Source organism: Apostichopus japonicus, chromosome 9 (genome assembly GCF_037975245.1).
Source record: "Apostichopus japonicus isolate 1M-3 chromosome 9, ASM3797524v1, whole genome shotgun sequence".
NCBI lineage: Eukaryota > Metazoa > Echinodermata > Holothuroidea > Aspidochirotida > Stichopodidae > Apostichopus > Apostichopus japonicus.
The window spans coordinates 23,439,358-23,462,108 of NC_092569.1; the positions used below are offsets into that span (position 1 = coordinate 23,439,358).

General features: G+C 35.3%; 3 protein-coding genes across 3 annotated transcripts in view; 1 reads left to right on the top strand and 2 right to left on the bottom strand.

Moving 5' to 3' along the window:
- LOC139973954 (techylectin-5A-like) overlaps positions 1-22,751 on the top strand; it is a 120,332-nt gene that overhangs the window by 92,439 nt on the left and 5,142 nt on the right. The window contains exons 2-3 of the mRNA XM_071980845.1: positions 20,600-20,690; positions 22,324-22,446. Of these exons, the coding sequence (XP_071836946.1) occupies positions 20,624-20,690; positions 22,324-22,446 (190 nt within the window). The 5' untranslated portion in view covers positions 20,600-20,623. The remainder of the gene's footprint in view (positions 1-20,599; positions 20,691-22,323; positions 22,447-22,751) is intronic.
- LOC139973020 (fibrinogen-like protein A) lies at positions 6,010-11,925 on the bottom strand. Its single transcript, XM_071979366.1, has 5 exons — positions 11,473-11,925; positions 11,083-11,128; positions 9,841-10,004; positions 9,146-9,411; positions 6,010-7,937 (listed from the first exon to the last, which is right to left on the bottom strand). The coding sequence occupies exons 2-4, from the start codon at positions 11,114-11,116 to the stop codon at positions 9,274-9,276; spliced, it is 336 nt and encodes a 111-aa protein (XP_071835467.1). The 5' UTR covers positions 11,117-11,128; positions 11,473-11,925; the 3' UTR covers positions 6,010-7,937; positions 9,146-9,273.
- Positions 16,115-17,506, bottom strand: LOC139973952 (ficolin-2-like). Its single transcript, XM_071980843.1, has 2 exons — positions 17,392-17,506; positions 16,115-16,368 (listed from the first exon to the last, which is right to left on the bottom strand). Exons 1-2 carry the CDS (start codon positions 17,504-17,506, stop codon positions 16,115-16,117), a joined length of 369 nt encoding a protein of 122 aa, XP_071836944.1.

A 22,751-nucleotide genomic window follows, 5' to 3' on the forward strand; every position in this document is an offset into this window, starting at 1 on the left:
TTATAGCTTAATGTACGATAGATCTCCCCGAGAGGGCCAACCAATTAATTTCTACAGGTTTGGAATGGGTTAAAATACTTTATTAATAGGAATGCATTGGATACCGTGTTCGACGTGGGTAAACTTGTACGACCGATGTATAATTATACTAAACGTATACTTCAAATGTCCGGTAGAAATACTACAAGATTACATGTTCAATGCATACTATGGGACGTACACATTTTCGCCTGGATTATTTAAGAAACGAGAATAAAAAACAAATCGTGTGGTTCTACTCCCTTTCCAAGTGATTCGCTAAACTCACATGACGTAACATCATCAGGATTGTACGAGCTCATTCTCAATTTAAGGGGTGGGGGGGGTGGGGTGGTTGGCTTTGTGAATTGATTAAATTGTTTGGTTTTCGTACCGACGCTCTTTCTTGGGTAACTTTTCATAAAAGATAGTATCATATACAGTTTACAACATAGGCTACCCCTAGTAACTTCGATATGTTATTACCTGTCAATTATACATTTTAATTGTGGTAATGGAAAAGTTTGCATACTATTACCTTTTCAACTGTGTGGATAGATCCAATCGCTTCGAATATATTTGTAGATATATATTATGCGTGACTATCTGGACAAAACGTCTACGTACCGTAAAAAAAGTACTTATCCAGGTACCGCACTCAGCTCCTCCCGATTCAGAAAATAGTGTTTTGACACTAAACAGTATAGCTATAAACAACATAAGTTTGATCAAGTATATAAATCAGCAATGGAAATAGGAAGCGTGAGTCGCACGTGGTCAATCCTTATGTTTTTTTTATGTTTTCTTATGCGATGCTTTATTGGTACCGTTCCGTTATATTGTAATATATTACTGTAGGTATTTTCCAGGTGCACCCCCACTCCCCCCCCCCTCCTCTCCCCCGCAAGCCCATGTAACCGTTAACGAATTCTGGTTGCCTTATCGTAAGTTAAAGTAATAATACTCGACAGCAATGACGACCTTATCTGCTTGCTTGTTTCCATGATAAAGTGGTTGTCAAGTGTGTAATATGTAGTTTATGAACTCAAGCCGTCTACAAACATTTGATATAGTTTTATTGTCCATTTGACAAGGTTTATGAACTTCCTTAGTTTTATAGTACTATAGAAATGTCAGCATTAATAATCATTAACAGTCTCCCATCAAACGTACAGGGCATATAATGAATGATAAGTTAAATTAAATTAAATGGAAAATTATGATAATAGATGTCTGTGTATGACATACACAATTATATTTATTTAATGCCATGACGTCATTCAAGTGATCTTGAGGCGCAGCCATGTTTACTTACACTATTAAAAAGAAGAATATTTTTCTTTATCAAAATTTCCAGTGGACGCAGATTTGACCTAGGGCTGTACCGCTCTGAATGCCTCACCCATGCACAATCCATTACAATCTAAAACAGAGTGAATTAAATTCATAATGACAATAACTTTTATCATAAACTATCATGTTATACACGCCCGACAGCTGCTTGTTAATTGAAAAATTCATAGTATATATTAACAAGTTTTGACATTGTAGTTTCGCACATATCTTTCTGGCCTCAGATTTGTAGACGTTACTCCAATTAAACTTCAAGTTTTGTATAATTATTCTATTATTGTATATCCAAGGAATATGAATTATGTTATTAGCAAGTGGCTGATTTATTAAGAAAAATGCTAAGAAAATAACATGTCTACCAAAAGTTGCATTCTCTTGAAGGGCTTTGTGCTGTGCCCCTATATGATATTGTGGGTTAATATTCTCTCTGCCAATGGGTGTTCCGAGTACCTTGTGATATATGTGTGATTGCGTCCCTGTTCGTTAGTCTGTATCTGTGACAGTCATGAAGTGTATACGTCGCCTTCTTGACAGCATAGTTTTACAGCTTTCTATCGGCCACTTGCAGTGCTTATATACTGTGAACTCTTCAAGGGAGGAATGACCCTTTAAACATCTGAAGCACATCAATGAAATTGGCTGAACCACTTATTCTAAGAAATCGTTTCATCAGGTACAACACAACATTCACCAGAAATACAAAAGAACTTACAAATCAAACGGCTACTTTGCATTACACTATTGTCAAGGGCAAATTATGTAGAATGATATTCAAGGGTGCTCTGCTATTTGAATCTAAGAGAACATGTTTTGGCTCAATTATCACAATTTACCATGTATCACAATGAAGTCGGATTAGGATGGGATGAGGAGCCGACTTCATAATCTATTTATAATAGCTTTAAAGAAGCATTTTGGAGGTTTCACAAATTTTAAAGCTGAATATCTTGAAAAACGGAACAGCAATATAGAAACATTACTAGCACTCATTTCTCTTTGTGTCTTAGAATATGGCGTATGAAAATTAAAATTATGACTAAAGATATAACCTTGCAGCGATAGCATACCACATTAATGGACTACACATCTGCACAAAAGGTTAACCTTTTCCTTAAGGTAATGCATAAAACTAAGTTTTGTAGCAACTGTGTTAGTACGTGTTCAGACATTATCGTTATCTTCTTTTGATTTGAAGTTCAAATGGTGTGAAATATAAGAATTGGAGATATAAAGAACTTTAGAAAATGAATGATTAAAAATGGAGAGTGCCAGAGATTACTCGCCGGGGAAGGTTGTTAGAGTGAGTGCTTGATAGGGATCCAACCCGACATCATGTCAATTGAACCACCAAAGCGCGATATGGAAGATGATGATATAAACGAAACCCATCATAGCTAACACACGTCACGTGTTTGTTATATACCTGTAGGCCTATAGGCTTATTCTTGTTGTAGTATCAACTGTATTTTGCGTAGTCTCGTTCAAGACCTTATTCAACTTACGTAAAGCAAGGCATATACGCTGGTGCTGTTAAAGTTAGTCCTGCGCCCTCACATCTTCTGAAGTTAATACTGAGGGAAACTGGTAGTATCTGGTAGTATATTCCATTCCTCGGCACCTGATACTCATGGCTTTAGTACATTAACTGCTGGTGCCACCTGTAACACGTGTTACCGTGTTACGCACAAACAAAAGGAAAACTTACTGATACACTGTTGTGGGACATGGACAGTTGTTGCTGTTTAGTCCTTTCTTCGTTCTCGGCATGACAAATTGGAGTAATTTAAAGAGAGATGTGAACTGGAATCAAGCGGTACGGTACCTCATTTACTTCATCCCGTAGGCCTTTTCATCTTATTAGACTCCATGTCTAGTCACGCAGTTCTTTGTCTTACATGGGAACAAGTAAACCGTTTTGCAGTCGTTACTGTGCCACCTATATCACATGTTACCATCGAGTTTAATAAATCTGGAGGATTCATGTCAATTGGGCGCGCGCGTACCATGCATGGAGGGTCATGTGATGTGTTCCAGTGTGGTACCAAACTGATATTTCTCTGTAGCAGTTCGAGAATAGTGTTAGTGACTTCGTGAAAGATTTGCACCAAGACGGATCGGACATGGGAACTAACGGCGGTAAGAAGGTACTGGTACTTCAGGCCTACGAAATAGTGCTAATATGCTAACGTTAGACATGCTGGCACAGAACAAGTACAGATACATTGGGCTTGCAGCGGGAAATGTCGATGTCTGAATTGTATTTCAAGAACGATTTTTTGTCGAAAAGGATTGTTGAACTGGACGGTGTCTTATATCATTTTAAGTGTGTTTACTAGCTAACTGTGCAGAAGTTAAGAGAAAGTGTTCTCTGTAGACCTGACTTAACACATGCAGATAGTGCCTACTGCCTAACAGTAACATAGCCTATGTTTAGTCTGGTATCGGGCAAGTTAATTACAGTTAATGCAGACATCTCTACAGTAACTAGCTTAACGTACATTTTCGTGTTGAAATGATTCTGTATTCATCAAGCACTGCGTGTGAACCAAATCAGTAGTTCCACGGTTGTCAAGGGTGAGCGTTTGGTGCTGTTGGAAATGTTTAGTTCAGTCCTACCACGGAATTCTCCATTGAACAGAGCATAATGCTGCTCGACGGGAATATAGCTATCACGTTAGGCTACAGGCACGGTTATTGCTAGGTAACGGGTGTCGTCTGCTGCTCTAAGCACGCATACACATTTACGTACTAGTTGGGTGAAATCATCATGCATAATGGGGAGAGTAATATATTAGTACCACCCTGGAACACATCACATGACCCTCCATGCATGGTACGCGCGTACGCGCATATTTACTGTGTGATAGTTCCTCCAGATTGATTAAACTCGTTGCATGTTACCGTGTTACGAACACAACGTAGTAATTACTGATGCACGGTTGTGGGACATGAACTGTAGTTTGCTGTACCAGTTATGAGTATCGGCTGTCCCAGGGGACTCGTCTTTTAACATATGACAATGATCACACAGTCACAGTCTCGATGTAAAAGGGGCTGGGTTGAAAGTGGATCAATAAAGTAGTTTCGTTTTTCGTGCTCAAGTTCTTTCTTGGCTGACTTTTCTTTGGAATGCATAGCTCAATGTAAACACGCCCTCGCTAAATAATTGTAGAGCAATTGGATTATTTACCGTTAAGGACATAATCTAAATTCGTGTAGTAAGATATCAGCAACGTCTTGACCAATAATACGTCTTGAGTTGTGATGTTACTTGTATCACACTGACCAAGCTCTGTATTTGGATCATACGCAGTCTAAAAAAGTGGACATAAGGTAACTTAGTAATTATCATCTTATCAACTCTCTTATTCAGGTATTTCACTAATTATATGCTAAGTTTCAGTTTGCCAGTTGATAATTTCAAGTGTATGCCTAACTCAGCCGATTCTCATGGTTTTATCGGTTAAAACTGGTAAAGGTGTGTACCAATTAATCAGTTAAATCTGATGTGTGTTATAATTCTTAACATGTGTTACATTTATGACCAGTTACTACTGAGTAGGACTCAAGAACAGAAAATACTAAACACACAATCCTATGCATAATGATTGACTCGACTAATCAGACTACTTTAACGGTTTCGCCAATAATTTCGTCCAAACATATCATATGAAATATATCAGAATAAAATACAGGTTTAAATCATTCGTCCTCTGATTCTGGTGTTACCATCCAAATTTTAACAAATATCTCTCTTCATAGATCGATATATCAAGTACATAGTTATAAAACAAAATATCTTTTACCCCCAAAAAGTGTAAATTTACAATGAAAATATGCTGATGCCACCTCGTGTAACTTATTTCATAGATTCTCAAATTATCAGTCATTTTGCCCACATAAAAATCCTTTCCCAATGTATTAAACTTCCTGTATTACCTTGACATGAGATACGTTTCTTCTTCAAGACACTTAAAATATCCGCTTATATATATACTTAGAACAACAGAAATCAAGGTAAAAGTTTCCTTAACAAATATAACCTAGTTTGGGAGGAAATGAAGCCTTCACTCAACTCAGGACAGATCGTTTCCTCATTAATTCGTTCCAATTGCCTTTCAATTTCCTTTGTATGGAACACTGTCTCAAGTCACCCAAGAGTTAACTTCTAAGAATATGCCGAGAGGTTTTCTGGATTTTAAAAAAAAAGGTCTGAAATGCATAGATTCCTGAAAAGTTACGGTTGGTGTAAAAAATGAATGGAATTAAGTGAAGGAGCAAAGTTTCCTCAATAGGTACTGAAGGATCAGAGAGAGTGCAATCTGGGGTGGGAGGGGGGGGGGGTGTAGGGCGGCTTCGGTAGTTGTTTCTTGAGGAGACAAGTCAAGATAACCTTAACTCACCTTACAATTTCGTGTAACAACTGTCTTAATTTCGTAATAAAAGGTAAATTTAAATAACAAAATGCCAATTTTCCATCATCAAAATGTATGGGGAAAGGTACTTTTCGTTACCAAATATACAGCACTCCTTATTTATGGAAAGGGGTACTTTTGAGACTTTGCCGCTGTGAACTGGTGAAGGGCCAAAAGTAATCGAGTGTGTTGTCATACACTGTGAAACGACAACGTCTTATATGAAACTAAACCTCTAATAAAAAATAAGATATTAATAATTAAGTCTTCCCGTGTTAACAATTTATTCTAGCAATTTACGAATCAAATAAATCATGAGCTTAACACTAAATGTTTTTTTTTTTTTTGAAAAATTCTGAGATAAATGTTGCAACCTCGAGTCCAACTTTGTGTCAACAGAACATAAGTACGGTCTCATTTTGATTTAAGTCATTCTACATGCATTTGTTTCTATCAAATGTAATATTTAACAAACACTTATATACAATCAACGATTCCATAATATGTTTTCTTAGATCAAAATTGTTATCAACAGGAGTAGGTGGAACAAAATAATTGTACTAAACAAAATTGATAAAATGATATTTATGAAGTCATTGATCCTGAGGCAAGATTTCCACAAAGTGCAAAAAAGATCGTAGTCTTATTTGTTTCTACAATTTAATACGCAATATTATATCCTGAATGGGCACGAGTTAAGGCCAGGCGAGAGGGGATAATAGGTGACCCAGGGCTCGGGGTCAATGAGGATATCCACGGGACGAATTTGAAAATGGATCAAAGTTTATAAAGAATATTGTATGCTGATTGTCATAATATAATCTCGGGAATATGATGGTGCAAGTAAACTAGCTGTAATTAAATCAGCGCGTTCCTCCGCTGGGGAATGAAGTTCGATTACCAAACAAACTATTAATATACTTATAAAACTAAATGCATAACGGGAAACACTGCAATTTTAGATAACGATAAAGGGCAAAAAATATTTTATGTCTACTAGAAACGAGGTTCAAACAAGTGGCCACTGGATTACAAGCACATCGCTTCACAAATTCAGCTATCCAGCCATTAGATGGTGACTCCCTCATATAGCATGATATATTTAAACAGAATTTCTAATGTAATCTCTCCCCTGCATCTTTTCGCTTGAATCCGACAGAAACTTAGGCGTGATCCCTTGTTAAACGGTAGCAACATACTGTGGCTTCTGACTGGCACCCACATCTAAGAACTGGCTGTAGGGATCTCAAACAACTAAGGGTTGAATAGCCCAGTTGGTATTGCGCTGTGTCTGTTACCCAAACGCCACTGGTTCGAAGCCAGTTCTAGCCATGACAATTTCTTTGCTCCTTTGTAATATTTTGTTTCAATGATTTCTTCGGTTATTGTTGCTTGTATAAGCTCTTTAGACGTTTACGGTAATAGATGAGTTTAGCAGCATACAGCAACATCATACTACAGGAATGATAAGATGGGAGGCTGGGGTAGAGAAGAAACCATGGTATACTTCGTTAACTCAGTGAGTAAGCACCAGATTAGGGGTGGGAAAGTGGGTGTAGAAGATACCCCATGGCCTAACGATACTAACTTAAGCATGCCGAATATTAATTGGATCATTGCAATCATAATATCAACAGTACAGTATTATTAACCACATATAGTGCTGCTAGATTTATTCAGAATGAGAAATGAAAACGAAATATAAATATTGATTACGTTGATTAAGCGCAACGTTGTGATATATATGAAGGAAAAATGCACCAGAGATTTGGTAATGTACCATATGTGAGGAGAAGCGCGAGTATTGCTAGTTAATAACATAAAGGACATCAGGTACAAATCACTATCGCAATTAAAAGGGATCGAAGAAAGAAAAGGGGCGTTGGTGGGGTGAAGTTTAAAGAGGTCTAACTTTCATTTCGGTAAATTTCAGATTACAGTTTCCCCCCGGAAGGCCAGTCCATTCAATACAAGCATCCCACCAGTCACCAGTGCGAAAGAAATAGCGAGAGTTGAGATCACATTCGTCGCATCGGTTGTACCACCAGGCACTACCCTGCGACAAGGCACAAGGACCACTAGAGTCGTTGTCATTATCGTTATCGTACGTTGTGAAGGACATGTTTCTGTGAATTGCAAATGAGTCTTTGCCTGTACAAATAACAAATATGAAAACCAAATTAATAAGAATTAATAAAGTAAATAAAACTAGGTATAATCAAGTTAGTAAGAAACGTGATCAATCTATGTACAGAGAGACGTGCAAATGTATTCAAAGTATATTTGCCAAATTCAATCTAATAAAATGGTAAATTGTATAACTTTCTGCAAATTGTTATTCCGGTGGCAGAAACTAATATGGAAAAGAGAAATATGCCACACTGATAATTGAAAACTACATTTCAATTGTTTTGGTCCCAAACTCAAGATATGGTTAATTGAATGAAACCTGTTTCGCCTGGCAAAACCCTCGATTCTTTTCCGGAGTTTATCGAAGTTTGAAGGTTTGCGATGTCATCATTGCAAATGTGCTTCAAAATATTTACTTTTCTGTTTTATCGTATTTTTCTTGATTTGTCCTTGAAAAGTGATACATTTAAAGAATGTGTTTGGCTGTTAATATTCTCTGTATTTAGAATATCATTAAAATGCAAGTTTTTTTGTAACATTATTTTCCTCTGTGAATTAGTGAGTTAATGATTGTAAAAGGGAAAAAGACATTTCAGCTGAATTGCCGTGGTGACATCATGCACTCTGTTGATGCCAGTTTTATCCACAAAATATCACCAAAGTCGAAAACAAAAATCGTATCTTCGTCACAAAAAGTGCTACAAGGATCTGGTTTTGACCTAAAGAAGCAGACAATGTCAATAGTTGTATTAATCAATCAACATAAGCCACTGAAATAACCCAAGAACATCATTCCGAATAAAGTTCACCTGTCCGGATATTAATATAAATGAACCTGTATTGCAGATTTGCTTCTTAAAGGAAGCGCGAGTCGGCTAAATTTTCTGTTGTTTTCAGTCTAACCAATCATGTTGAGTTGTTGACCAGTAATAACTAAACAATCCAGAATGTCAAGTAGTATGGATTATTTAATAAGACTTATACAATTGAACGAACACAATTTGATTCTCTGCAGTAATCTTACTCCCTGTGATCAAATAAGCATATAAGTATTTAAATAATTCGAAACTAGGAGTACAAATCAAAGCAATTAATTTCTTATATTCGATAAAACTAGTTTGTTGAAACTATTAACATATTATGAAATGATATAACGTTTGGGTCATGGTGAAGGGGTTTCCTATCATTGTTTGAGTTAATAAATTCTATAAGAAGCACAAAATACTAACATGTACTTTCAGGTAAGTGTTGTCCGAGCTCAACCAGTCTGTATTTACTGCTCTCGTCACTGATTCGGAATCGATCGTACTTTGCAAAGTAAGGAGCGCCGTGTTGGTTATTCATATCAATCCGAATCTCATATTTCTTTTGATTCGTCAAGAGAGATTTTGTCGTTACCTAACCAAAATTCCCCGTTCAGAAAACCGAATCCATGTTTGTAATCGTACCACTTACGGAAGAAATCTACTGATCCGTCTACTCGACGCTGGATTACCTGTCAAATGGGATTCATTGAGAAGGCGGTTGAATAAACGTGAAACTTTAAGCTGCATTTTAAGTATAGTTGTTATTTTGCATCATTGCCTGTCACCCGATATAAAGTCAGACATCAGTAAGGTCACCAACAGCTGACTGCTCCTCAAACTCTTTATTCCGCAGGGTGTTAAATCCAGCCTGGGGGTGAACAATCTTTTAGGAGTGAATCCCACCTCTTCCCATAAGCTCCCGACTCCTCTGCAATACCCACCAAAACCTTTAAAGTTTATAGCCGTAAGATAAACACATGTTTTACGTTAACTATCACGATATATACACTGTCAAATCTTTGATTGAAATTACATGAATTGTATAACTACATATATTGCTGGTTCCGCTAGCGGTATTGACAAACAAAATAGAAAAATATTCTCAAACTGGAACTTACAGTCCAACCCCCTCCATCTATCGAGTTGTTGCAAAATACACGGAAAGGTTCTAGAGCATCGTCCGGCTGAATAAGATAAACTCCAGACTTCATAGTATAAAATCTTGATGAGAACTTCATGAGATAGTCACGGACTTCAGAACAATCTCTCGGGTAATCGCTTCCTGGTTGGTGAGAATTTAATGTGATTGCGTAAGCTGATCAAAGACTGAAGTGAGTAATTCACAAATACCCTTTGTTAATTAACATTATTGAATGAAATTCGACGTAAATATTCCACGGATTTTATATTCAGTTTTTACATTTTATTGTGTCCTCTAATTTATAGACTATTCATGAGGTTTTAATCTATCTTCGTGTCGACTGGTTTTTCTACTTCTTCGAAAATGACAATCTTTATAAACACTATACTAGCATTGTTTGAATTATTATTATACACCATGATAACATGTGGTACAATAGCTTCAAATAGGTTCTATGTTGACTCAAATGCCTACCGCATATAATAAAATATGCACAAAAATTGAACAAATGACAACTTTTTTTCAGAATTCCTAGTTATTTTCTGAATACCGGTGTAAGGTACATGCTTTCTTCACAGTTTTGTTGCATTACAGTGTTCAAAGTTTCATATACTGTGTCACCGGGTGGATTTCATTGAATTTTGGTAACAATAAATCACCCTTGTTTTGTATTCAAATTTTTGTGTTGATTTTCTTTTAAAACACTGCTTCGATAGGGGTTACAATCTTAGCCCCCTACCCCTATAAATCCCCATGTATTTCCCACTCGTACATCAATGTGTGTTGAACCCGTTTAGGATACGATTCAAACATTGACCATGGATCTCGATTTAAATTCATCTAAACTTTCTTCGAGTCCACAATTACTAACTTTTCAAAATCTCAGTGAAGCCCAAATAATATGTTTCTTGTAAGTCGGTGGATCGCTAATGTTGCTACAACTTTCAAATGACGTAACCATAATTAAACGAGAGTATAAAATGTAAACATTATCATTAAATATTAGCTAATCTTGGTCTGGTGGTTGTTAGGAATGAAAAACGTTTATGACTTAATTATGACTTAATTAGAAACAAAACAAGATATCTCATTTGCACATTATACGCAGGAAGGAAGAATATGATTTTCTGATTCATTTCTCGTTTTCGGTAAAGGATGTGATTCAGAATAAAACTCATTATAACCAACGAAATACTATAGATTTAATCACAATACTAACCAGTACTGACAGTTAGATCCCCATCTTCAGCCATTTCCACATTTCTCTATATGCATGTGATTCAACAGTGAAAAACAAAACTAATATTAATCAAAAATGTTCGTCAGTAAATGTTAGTTTCCAAAAACATAAACCAACAAATGCTCAGCTTCTAGTCAAATTTGTTTTCTTGATATCAGCCAAATGAAAGCTTCTCTCTAATGGCATGGTGACTTTACTCCATGACTTGTAATGTTTCAGACAACTTCTCATGTGTCCAAAAATAGTATAACTAATCGGGTCGAGAATTACTCTGAAGAAGATTGGAATTTAATCAAAATAACCATTTTCCTGCATTTTGTTCTACCAATTAAAGGTTGATAAGGAATCACAAAAGAATTTCATTCAAACCTTTAATCGCCGAGACAGACTTTCAAATTAATATCAATCACAAGTTGTCAGAACTTAGCATCACCGTTGCGGTTATTGATCTGTCAGCCAATTGGGTTGTTGTTTACAGCTTTTAACTCTTAGCTATAGAATACGTCCATCACCTCCTACTCCCCTTTCCGTAGCATTATGAATCAGCAAAATGCCCAAAACGTAAACGAAAACTCGATGAAACGCCATGATTGTAGTCAGCTATCTTCTAGCAATCCAAATGCTATATGGATTCTAAATGCATCGAATTTAAATACCGTAGCTTTAATTGTAGGGATTACTTCTAATGTCTTTAACAGAGAACTGTCTTTCCATGAAAATGGTATTATATCTATTGATTGTAGTAAAAACTGCTGACCTGTTTAAACGGAACAATTAAACAAAAAACAAGGAATGACAGGAAATTACACGCGGACGGATTTAGTTGTAATAGAGAGAGTTGGAGAAACATAAACTAGACAACTCTGTTAGTGGTCGAATACAGACAAAGAGAGGGCGCCACCAAGAGAAGTTGGTACAGTAATTCTAAGCTGACAGCAGAGCATTTCAATAATTAGCTAAAAACAGCAGATAATATTGAAACCTGGCAAACAAGAAGGGGAAATATTGGGCATCTTATCCATTATTCAATCTGTGTTACAATGTATTAAGATGAGTGACTATAGGAGAGATTTATATTTAAAGTTGTAATTCTCGAAAACAATATCAATTTATCTATAGTCATGCTTGAGGGGTATATGGTACGCACGAGTGAGAGAGGGAGGGACATGAATTATTTTTGGAATTCGTCTTCTCTACCAATGGCCACAATAGTGACGTTAATGGGAATTAAATGATTTTTTGCTACATATAAAACAATTATCTTTCTTTTACGCTTAGCTAGCCATATGAACAATTCGTTAGCAAGGAAATAGACAACATACTTGGTGATATAATCGAAACTCATGTTTGGAGAAAAAGTCCTTGAAAACGTGAAATTTTTTTTGAAGATGACATTTAGATGATACGATTTCATGACTTCCTTATTTCGTCTAGAGTAGTCGTGTTGTTTGAAAGAGTGACGCCCTAAACTAATTCGAATCGCAGCTATAATGTAGCAGTGCTTATTGGATAAGATTCGGGACCGAATTTGTCCTCTTTCATTGCTTCTGGTTTATAATCAAAATTATAATGTAAACGCCATTGGATGTGAGTAAGAAGCTAGATCTGATAACTCAATTGCAGGAACTTTGAACAACTTCCCGAACCCCATCAATCGGAAGTTGTCTGATCATTTACAGCTATATTCGTAATAACAAATATAACAAAGAGCCCTCCAAAAAGTACAGTTAATAATAAGAAAAACACCTGAAGGATTACAAAGAAAAAGTGATTGAGATAAAGATCGTTTCCTCATAGAAATGATTATAGATATGGATCATAATTGACAAATAAATAGTATTGTTTTAGAAAAAAAATATTGGAATCTTCGTGTGCAATACTTGGCAGTGGAATGAAAAGTACAAAATTCTGATCATGTCATTTACATATTCTACTGTGTACTTTGCAAAGAGGGTAATTATGTAGGTGAAACAGGTTCTCTGTTCGGCTTACGTTTTCAATAATCACAAAAAAAAAGTTCATTCGTGATAATTTTGCAGGATGTCCGAAAATTTTAATCTTCATTTACATTCTTTTAGAACCTAAAATGTATTTTAATTGTCTCTAACTAGAAATCCATAACTGAACGTAAATCTTTGGCCTCAACAAAGACTTGGTACCCCTAAATGACTACCAGTTCCACTAACATATGTAATCCGTTCTTCCTATTCTTTGCTTCTTAATCCGCTTCCTGTATAGCCATGGGTTATTTGCTTATATTTCCAGCAATGTTACTTTCACTTATCTTGCGTCATACTTTCATTGTGTTACTTTATTAATAATTATTATTATTATTTAGCCTAGGACTGGGAGGAAATGAAGCCTTCACTCAACTCAGGACAGTTCGTTCCCTCATCAATTCGTTCCACTTGCCTTGAAATTTCTTGTTGTGGAACGCTGTCTCAAACCATCCAAGAGTTAACTTCTAATAATGTGCAGCGGAGAGGTTTTCCTAGATTTATAAAAAAAAATCTGGAACGCATAGCTTCCTGAAAAGTTACGATAGGTGTAAATAAGTGCGCATCAGTGTGTGGAATTAAGTGAAGGAGCAAAGTTTCCATAATAGATACTCAAAGATCAGAGAGGACTAGAGATGGGTGCAATCTGGGGAGGGAGGGGGCGGAATCGGAAGTCTTAAGATTACCTTAATTCTGTCATTAAAATGGACCCTCTGTACATTCTGTACGACAAATTTCACTATTTGGATGTATTGTAATCAGGCGGCGTGACTGACTACTATTTTATTTAGCATTTCACCGATTTTAAAAGGACAATTTCGTGTTACAACTGTCTGAATTTCGTAACGAAAGGTCAATTTAATAACACAACGGCACTTTTTCATTAAGAAAATGTATGGGGAAAGATACTTTTCGTTAAAAAATACAGCACTCCTAATTTATGAAAAGAGGTACTTTTGAGACTTTGCCGTTGTGAACTGGTGAATGGTCAAAAGTAATTGAGTGTGTTGCCGTACCTGAAGTCGATTCACACAGAGATTACAGTAACTACTGTAAATCTTAAAACTTTGTACCACAGTAGAAACTGGATCGTGCTGATAAATATGATAAATCGGTAGTATGTGCTAGTAGATTAACAGCAAGAACTGAGGATAAGTGTAATCCCAACAAATGCTTCAAACTGGATTCGTTGGGACTACACATATCCTTAGTTCTTACTGTAATATGAATAACACATGCTATAGTGTTATAGTAGATCAAGTTTATACTTTGGTACAAAACATTAAGATTTACAGTAGGTAGCTGTGTTCTATGTGTGTACCGGGTGCCTGGATATGTATTATATGGAAATAAACCTCTTATAACAATAAGGAATTAAAGAATGAACTTTTCCCATGTTAACAATTTATTCTAGCAATTGGAAAATCAAATAAATCATGAGCTTAACACTAAATGTTTTTCGAAAAATTCTGAGGTAAATGATTCAACCTTCATGTTTGTGTCAATAGAACATAAATATGGTCTCATTTTGATATAAGTTATTCTACATGCTTTTTGTCTATCAAATATAATATTTAACAGACACTCATATCCAATCAACGATTCCAAAATAAGTTATTTTATATCAAAATTGTTAGCAATAGGAGTCGATGGAACCACATAATTGTACTAAACAAAATTGATGAAATGATATTTATGAAGTCATTGATCCTAAGGTAATATTTCCACAAAGTGCAAAGAGGATGGTAGTCTCAGTTTTTTTTTACAATTTGAAACGCAATCTTATACCCTGAATGGGCACGAGATAAGACCTGACGAGGGGCAATAACTGGTTTCCCCAAGGCCTGGAGTCATTGAGGAGATCCACTGGGAAGGATTGTAAATTTACCGAAGAAACTTTATAAAGTATAATGTATTGCGATTTTCCATTATAAAATTGAGGGGGAAATGAAATGTGCAAGCAAACTATCTGTAATTATGGAGCCACTTTCCTCCTCTAGGGAATGATTTATTTTATACAAAATATTGATAAAAGACAAACTGACTGAAATGTTAGACAATGGAAATGCAAAGAATGCTTGGAGTGGGGTTCAAAAAGTGGCCTCTGGATTACAAGCACACCGCTTCACAAATTCAGTTTCCAGCCCTTAGATGGTGAGCTCCCTATATGACCATTCAATATATACAATTACTATATATTTAAAGCCGAATTTCTCTTGAAATATCTCCCCTTGCATTTTTTAGGTAGAATCCGACAGAAACTTAGGCGTGATCCCATGTTAAACGGTAGCAACGTACTGTCGCTTCTGACTGGCACCCACATCAAAGAACTGGATGTGGGGATTTCAAACAACAGACTAAGGGCTGGATAGCCCAGTTGGTACTGCGCTGTGTCTGTTATCCAAACGCCACTGGTTCGAATCCAGTTCTAGCCATGACAATTTCTTTGCTCCTTTTTAATATTTTGTTGTAGTGATTCAGTACTTATATACGATTATCCTTGCTTGTATAAGCTCTATAGTTGATTCCTATAATAAATGAGTTTAGCAGCGTACAACAACATCAGACGTATTGGTGTTTGCCAAGCAGAATAGAAATGACACAGGGAGGAGGGAGGAGGTAGAGAAGAGACCATGGTATGTTACGTTAACTTAATGAGAAAGCACCGGATTAGGGGTGGGGAAGAGGGTGTAGAAGATACCCCATGGCCTCACGAAACTAAAGCATGCCGTATATTGGTTGGATCTTTGCAATCATAATATCAACTTCAGTATAGTACTATTGATCACAGTGCTACTTAAATTAATACAGAAAGAAAACCAATATGCAATGTAAATATTAAAGTTGATCACGTGTATTTGTTTTGATATATATGGAGAAAAAGAAAGAGAAAGGCACCACAGAGTTTGGTGAAGCACCATATGTGAGAAGAAGCCCGAGTATTGCTCGGTAGAAGTATAAAGAACACTGACAGGTACAATCAATTTTTCGCCCAAAAAGGAATGGGGTGTAGTTTAAAGAGGTCTAACTTTCATTTCGGTAAATTTCAGATTACAGTTTCCCCCAGGAAGGCCAGTCCATTCAATACAAGCATCCACAAAGTCTCCAGTGCGAAAGAAATATCGAGAGTTGAGATCACATTCGTCGCATCGGTTGTACCACCAGGTACTACCCTGCGACAAGGCACAATTACCAGTACCGTGTTTGTCATTATCCTTGTCGTTCGTTGTGAAGGACATGTTTCTGTGAATTGCAAATGAGTCCGCGCCTGTAACCAAATAAGAAAAACATAAAGAATTAAACCAATAAACAAAACATGGTATAGGTACGCGATCAACTTATATACAGAAAGAAGGCACATATTTATTCCAAATACATATTTAAGTTTAATCTATAATAAAAATTTAAATTTAAATTGTTATTTCAGTGACAGAAACTAATATGGAAAAGAGAAATAATCCACACTGGTAGTTGAAAACCACTTCTCAATCTGTTTTGTCCCAAACTCAAGATATGGTTAATTGAATGAAATCTGTTTTGACTGACAAAACCCTCGATTCTTCCCCGGAGTTTATCACAGTTGTAGGTTTTTGATGTCATCACTGCGAGTGTGTATCAAAGTCTTTACTTTTTCTTTACCTTAGCCACTGTAATAATTATGAATAAAGTTCACCATGTCTAATTATTGATATAAATGAAATCTGTATTGTCGATTTGAAGCGTAAGTCGACTTAATATTTCGTTTACAGTGTACCCTATAGCTCATGTTGAACATGAAACACTAAACAAACACAGAATGTAAAGTAGTATACATTATTTCATAACACTTATAGGCAATTGAACGAACGTATTTTTTATTGTTTTTTTTTTTCCACTGCAGTAATCTTAGTCCTTGGGAGATATTTAGCCATAGTTAACCCTGTGATATAATTTTTTGCCGTATCTTAACAAAAATGTTCACACACGATTAAGGATTTCGATATAATATTAATTTGCTTTAATATGTCTTATTTTCGATAAAATCAACTCTGAACATTTTATTAAATGATGTACCGTTGGAGGGTGTTCTTTACCTACTTGAGCTAATAAATACATAACAAATCTATAAGAATTTGTTTCATTCTTATTGTGTACCCATTTCTTAATTCTTATTCTTATATATTTCTTATTCATTCGTTCTCAATTGCATATTTAAATGAAACGAAAATACTTAAAGGAACTTAGCCCACAAAATATATATTTTGAAAGGGTATAGAGAGTCATTTTTGTTAGAGTAGCACAAAATACTAACATGTACTCTCAGGTAAGTGTTGTCCGAGCTCGACCAGTCTGTATTTACTGCTCTCGTCACTGATTCGGAATCGATCATATTTGGCAAAGTAAGGAACGCCGTGTAGGTTATTCATATCAATCCGAATCTCATATTTCTTTGATTCGTCAAGAGAGAGATTTTGTCGTTACCTAACCAAAATTCCCCGTTCAGAAAACAGAATCACTGCCAAGTGGGCCTTCCATGGCACAATCAATGTTTTATATAATGGCCGTAAAAATGTTTGTGCTACGAGAGCCTGAAGTTTTCGTCACTCTTAAACAAACCTCTTCACTCAATAGTAAACAAATTTCGTACGCTGCTCCTGGGAGGACTAAAGGGGTCTACAATTGCCTCAATTGACATTAGTTTGTGCCACATGTACTTTCATTCATGTTCTTCAACGTGCAGGCTACAAACATATCAAAAAAGATGTTCTCCTGCCTCTTGTGGCATTTTTCCTGAAGGAGAACATTCGGGCGGATTGGTATAGACTCTAATAGGAGTTTCCCACCTAAAGCCTACAATGATTCTGTTTTGTACGATAAGAACAATCCATATCGTTACAGTACTGTACATGTACCACCATTACCAATAAAAAGTTTGAAACATGATTATGTTGGAAGTTCTGGTAATTGTTGGGGACCCCTGGATCAATCTACAAGGTGTGAAACCTCCTTGGCTAGAGCCTGTAGGACATAAACAACTACAACAGCCAAATGTATGATCGCGTGTGCATTTGTTTATTACGTTGACCTTTTTAACCTCAGTTTAAGTACATCTCCACTTCTCGCGATCGCGTGCACCTCGAAGCTGATTAATTGAAACCATGCATGATGTCTTTCTATAAGTGATTGTTCTCAACATAGAATAGTTCCTTTTCAACTATTGTATAAAGCCTTGCTGTGAAACAATAAGTCAGTTCTCACCGCCTTAACGAATATACTAACTGGTAAATTGAGCACAAAAGAAGCTTTAATAGTTACCGTGAACAGGCATGGCTATCGAGGGATTTGTAGCTAATATAAGTCTAATAAAATGGTTTTGTCAATATATCTTAGTTGCAGTTGCCAGTGAATACACTTTTTGATATGTTCAGCTCAGAAATACACTTAATTAAAGACGTAGACTTTCCTCAATTGTATTGACAGTGAGTAAACAAAGAAATCATTCATTTTATTTTTTTATTTTTTATTGTTGCTTTTGGCTTTTTTTTTTGCCTTATTGGTTCTTGATATTGATTATTTTGGTTTTTGTTACTATTTGTTTTTAGGTGTTACATTTGTAAAGCGCTTTGAGCAGCTTTGCTGATTATGCGCTATATAAGTATTACTCACTATTATTATTATTATTATTATTATTATTTTGATTTATGGTAGGACGATCTGCAAATAAACCTTCACCGCTGCCTTTTAATGGTTTGAGCGAAAAATCAATCAAACGCTTTTAATGAATTTACTGAATGGTATACCGAACACAAAAGAAGCTTTAAGAAAAAAGATATTTTTCCTTCGATTTTATTTCTAATGAACAGGCGAGGCTTCATCATGAACAACGCACCATCAAAGTCCCTACCACTAAGCAACAGTGGCATATATCAATATATATATATATATATATATATATATATATCAATATATATCAATATATATATATATATATATATATATATCAATATATATATATATATATATCAATATATATATATATTAATTAATCTTCAGACACATTGTTGAATTTTCCTTTATTTGCAACAATTGCCTTAATATGATCATGTATGTGTATTTATTTGTTTCATTGTGTTATGATTGTACAGAGTGCACCCCTGGCTCTTTGAATCTGACAATTTTACACAGAATAACCACTCATTAGGCAAGCCAAGCCGTAAATACTATATATCTGTCTACCACTTGCTACACATTCAATTCTTATTTATACGCTTTAACACACCAGTAGAATCACTGTGGTCGAGTGGTACGGACTTCGGTTCGTGACACGTAGATCCGGGGTTCGATTCCTACCTTCGCCTGATGAGTGCCAAGAGGACGAAACCGTTCGTGAAGTGGAATTTTTCTGGTGTGTTATTCTTTATTGAATTAATATATATCTGTCATACCACTTGCTATACATTCAGTTCTCCTATTTATATATATAAATATATATAAATAAATATATATATATATACATATACATATATATATATGTATATGTATATGTATATATACATACATACATACATACATACATACATACATACATACATATATATATATATATATATTCCATATTAATTTTCATGGAAAGACTCAGAATAGTGACTTACAATAGTGACTTAGCAGCCAATTAGGTTTCGTGTATCGCACCTCCTATATGCTTTGATAGTCGTTCCTGGACAAAATGTAACCATGACTGGTGTCACACGAGTATCTAAACATCATAACTTAGGAATGGCACAAATTATCTTATTCCAATTTTCTAAGTCCAATTTACTTAGTCCAATTTTCTAAGTCCAATTTACTAAGTTCAATTTTATACTGCAGTAGACCATTGATATAAGTTAGACATGATATGCATGAACAAACAGATAACTTGTGCATTAAAACAACCATATATAGTAGAGCATTGTTAGTGTCCGGAGAAACAAGAATAATGTAGCAAAGACATATTGCTCGTAATGGTCATATAGGCTACATGTGAACTCTATTCTATAAATCCATAGTCCACAACCGCTAAGTGTTCGTGGACAGTGGTAGTACCTGTTAAACAGAAATGTGAAACACTTCAGAAAAAAAGCAATAACATACGAAAGGGCAGAACGAAAGGGAAACCCAACGATGTCACTAAAGTGTATTTGTGGGGGACTAACGAAATAACTATAAGAAATGGCCGCAATATTATTAAAACATAAGACTTGTACCAAAAGCATGGCTATAACTTCCAGTGAAAAAAAAAACATATTTGTTTTACTTAAACGATATCCATCGTCACTATAAAACGATATTTATATTCATATCTGTGGCAGTCATATTTGAGACGTAACTTAATGTTTCTGGAGTTGCTATGGTGAATTCAGTAATTATTGAAAGAGTTATAAGTATACATAAAGTACATTCACACTTCTCAATCAGAGCAGTTGTCTTGATGTGATTCTTAGCTCGCATCGTCTGTTTTCCAACTATTTACTTCGTAGATTTGAGACGTTTCGGAAGGAATCATGAAGCCATTCACAATAATCGCCGCCATGGTTTGCGGAATTTATTTACTGCTCGAAAGGACCGAGGGTAAGCTGCACCTCTTAACGTGTTTCTTTTAGCTCCATCTTTACCAAGAAAACGTGCTATTTCAAAGCTTGATTCAGGATGATGAGTTCCCTAATTTTCTGTATAGATATGTCATAAAATATTTATTAAAAGTAGTATGGCAATACTTATAACGATGTAGTGGACAAATAGACTTCCCTTATCTTGAAACTTAATATAAATATGTGTCATTTCAGCCGATTCACACAGAGATTACAGTAAATACTGTAAATCTTAAAGTTTTGTACCACAGCAAATACTGCAGGATCGTGCTGACAAACCTGATAAATCGGAAGCATGTGCCATTAGGATTACAGTAAGAACTGCGGATATTTGTAATTCCAACAAATGAATCAATCTGGATTTGTTGGAATTACACATATCCCCAGTTCTTACTGCAATCCTTATTGCACATGCTACCGAATTATAGCACGATTCAGTTTATACTGTGGTACAAAACTTTAAGATTTACAGTAGTAATTGTGTTCTCTATGTGTATCGGTGGTCATTTACAAGTTATCGGTTCAGTGGAATCAAAATGTGGTTATCCTATCATTATATGTCATGTTGTTATTGACGTAATTTCTATATATAATATTTGTCTTTTGAGTAATGCTGCCACAATATTAAGCTTTCAATTCGCTAAAGGGATTAACGTCTGTGAAAGAGTAGATCTAACATTTCTGTCGCTGTATATAGTCGCTGTATAGTGACCACAGCGAGGTAAACAGTAAATAAATCACGTTAAATTATGTCCATATCAATTTCAGATAACTGTCATAATTTTCAAACGTTTAGGGGTTTGATATTGACGCCAGATGTTCACCTAAAGTTAACGATGCTCTGAAGATTATCAATATTAAACACGAACATTGTAAAGCTATTATCATAAAATTTAGAACTTTACCAACTTGCTTTAAGCATAGACATAACCTTTACTATATCATATCTGCCAGGCCTTTCAATGTGGTTCTTTCATGACACACATATATTTCTAATCGACAGTTTTAACATGTCTTATGATACGTTACCTGTGCTGTATTCAAAGAAATGTGCCTCATATGTTAAACTTGACTATGTGCTCTAATTTGTGACAGTGTATATAGGTTAATAATTATAACAAGCTATACTGTTTCTATGTTCGAGTAAGAGCATCACGTTTCGTTTTTTAGAAGTTTACAATATATTACTCAATAATTCAGCGATCTGAATAAACTAAGATCTCTGAGACTTATTACATTTAAATATGTATGTAAAATGCAGGTTATTTTTCAAAAATTTCTTCAAAAATGCTTTGACATACAAAAGAATTTTCTTGACGTAAAAGAAGATTTAGAAGTTTTCACTGTCATTCATACATGTGAGACTAAACATATCGTTTTATCAAATTTACTGAATGTTACTCATAGCAATATATACTAACGTCAAACAAATACATCGTAAATTATGCAAATAGCACGAAATTTTATAATGAACTAGAATAGTTTTCTAAGGATAATATCTATCGAGAAAAATAAAAATAGGTAACAAGGAGGAAAAGAATCATATCTTTCATGAATTTCATTCCTTGTGTTAAATATATATACTAAATACGTCATTATTATTCCTCTTCAAGGAAAGACTTGCTATTACACAACAACAATTGACGAGAATGGCGCTGTAAAGTGGAACAGAGACAAAGGAGATTGTGATGTCATCAAATTTGGGGGTGTTAAGACTACCGCAACACCAAACACAGGTGAGGGTGTTTATCAGAGCATAAATATTAAACTATTTTATGATGACTGGGAGCCATGGCAGAGTAGAAACTTCACAAATGTTATATTTTATTTACTGTTTTGTCGAGTAAAAGCATCAAGTATATAGATGTTTACTTTCATCGAATTCTGTTATTCTTTTATGTTAAAGATGGCATTTTGATAATCGGTAAGTGACACCCTAGACATAAACAAACGAGTTGAGTGGAATAATTTGAATAAACATGCCCAAATTACCAGATCAACATTTGTCTATAATTTCACCTAATAAGCTTACCTCTTAGAA

Excerpts from the sequence above, each read along its gene's own strand:
- LOC139973020 (XM_071979366.1), bottom strand. The coding sequence starts at position 11,116 with ATGGCTGAAGATGGGGATCTAACTGTCAGTACTG. Across the intron at positions 10,005-11,082 it reads GGATCTAACTGTCAGTACTG|GAAGCGATTACCCGAGAGAT; the intron begins GTTAGTATTGTG and ends CTCACCAACCAG. Across the intron at positions 9,412-9,840 it reads TAGATGGAGGGGGTTGGACT|GTAATCCAGCGTCGAGTAGA; the intron begins GTAAGTTCCAGT and ends CCCATTTGACAG.
- LOC139973952 (XM_071980843.1), bottom strand. The coding sequence starts at position 17,506 with ATGAATAACCTACACGGCGTTCCTTACTTTGCCAAATATGATCGATTC. Across the intron at positions 16,369-17,391 it reads ACACTTACCTGAGAGTACAT|GCGCGGACTCATTTGCAATT; the intron begins GTTAGTATTTTG and ends ATTTGGTTACAG.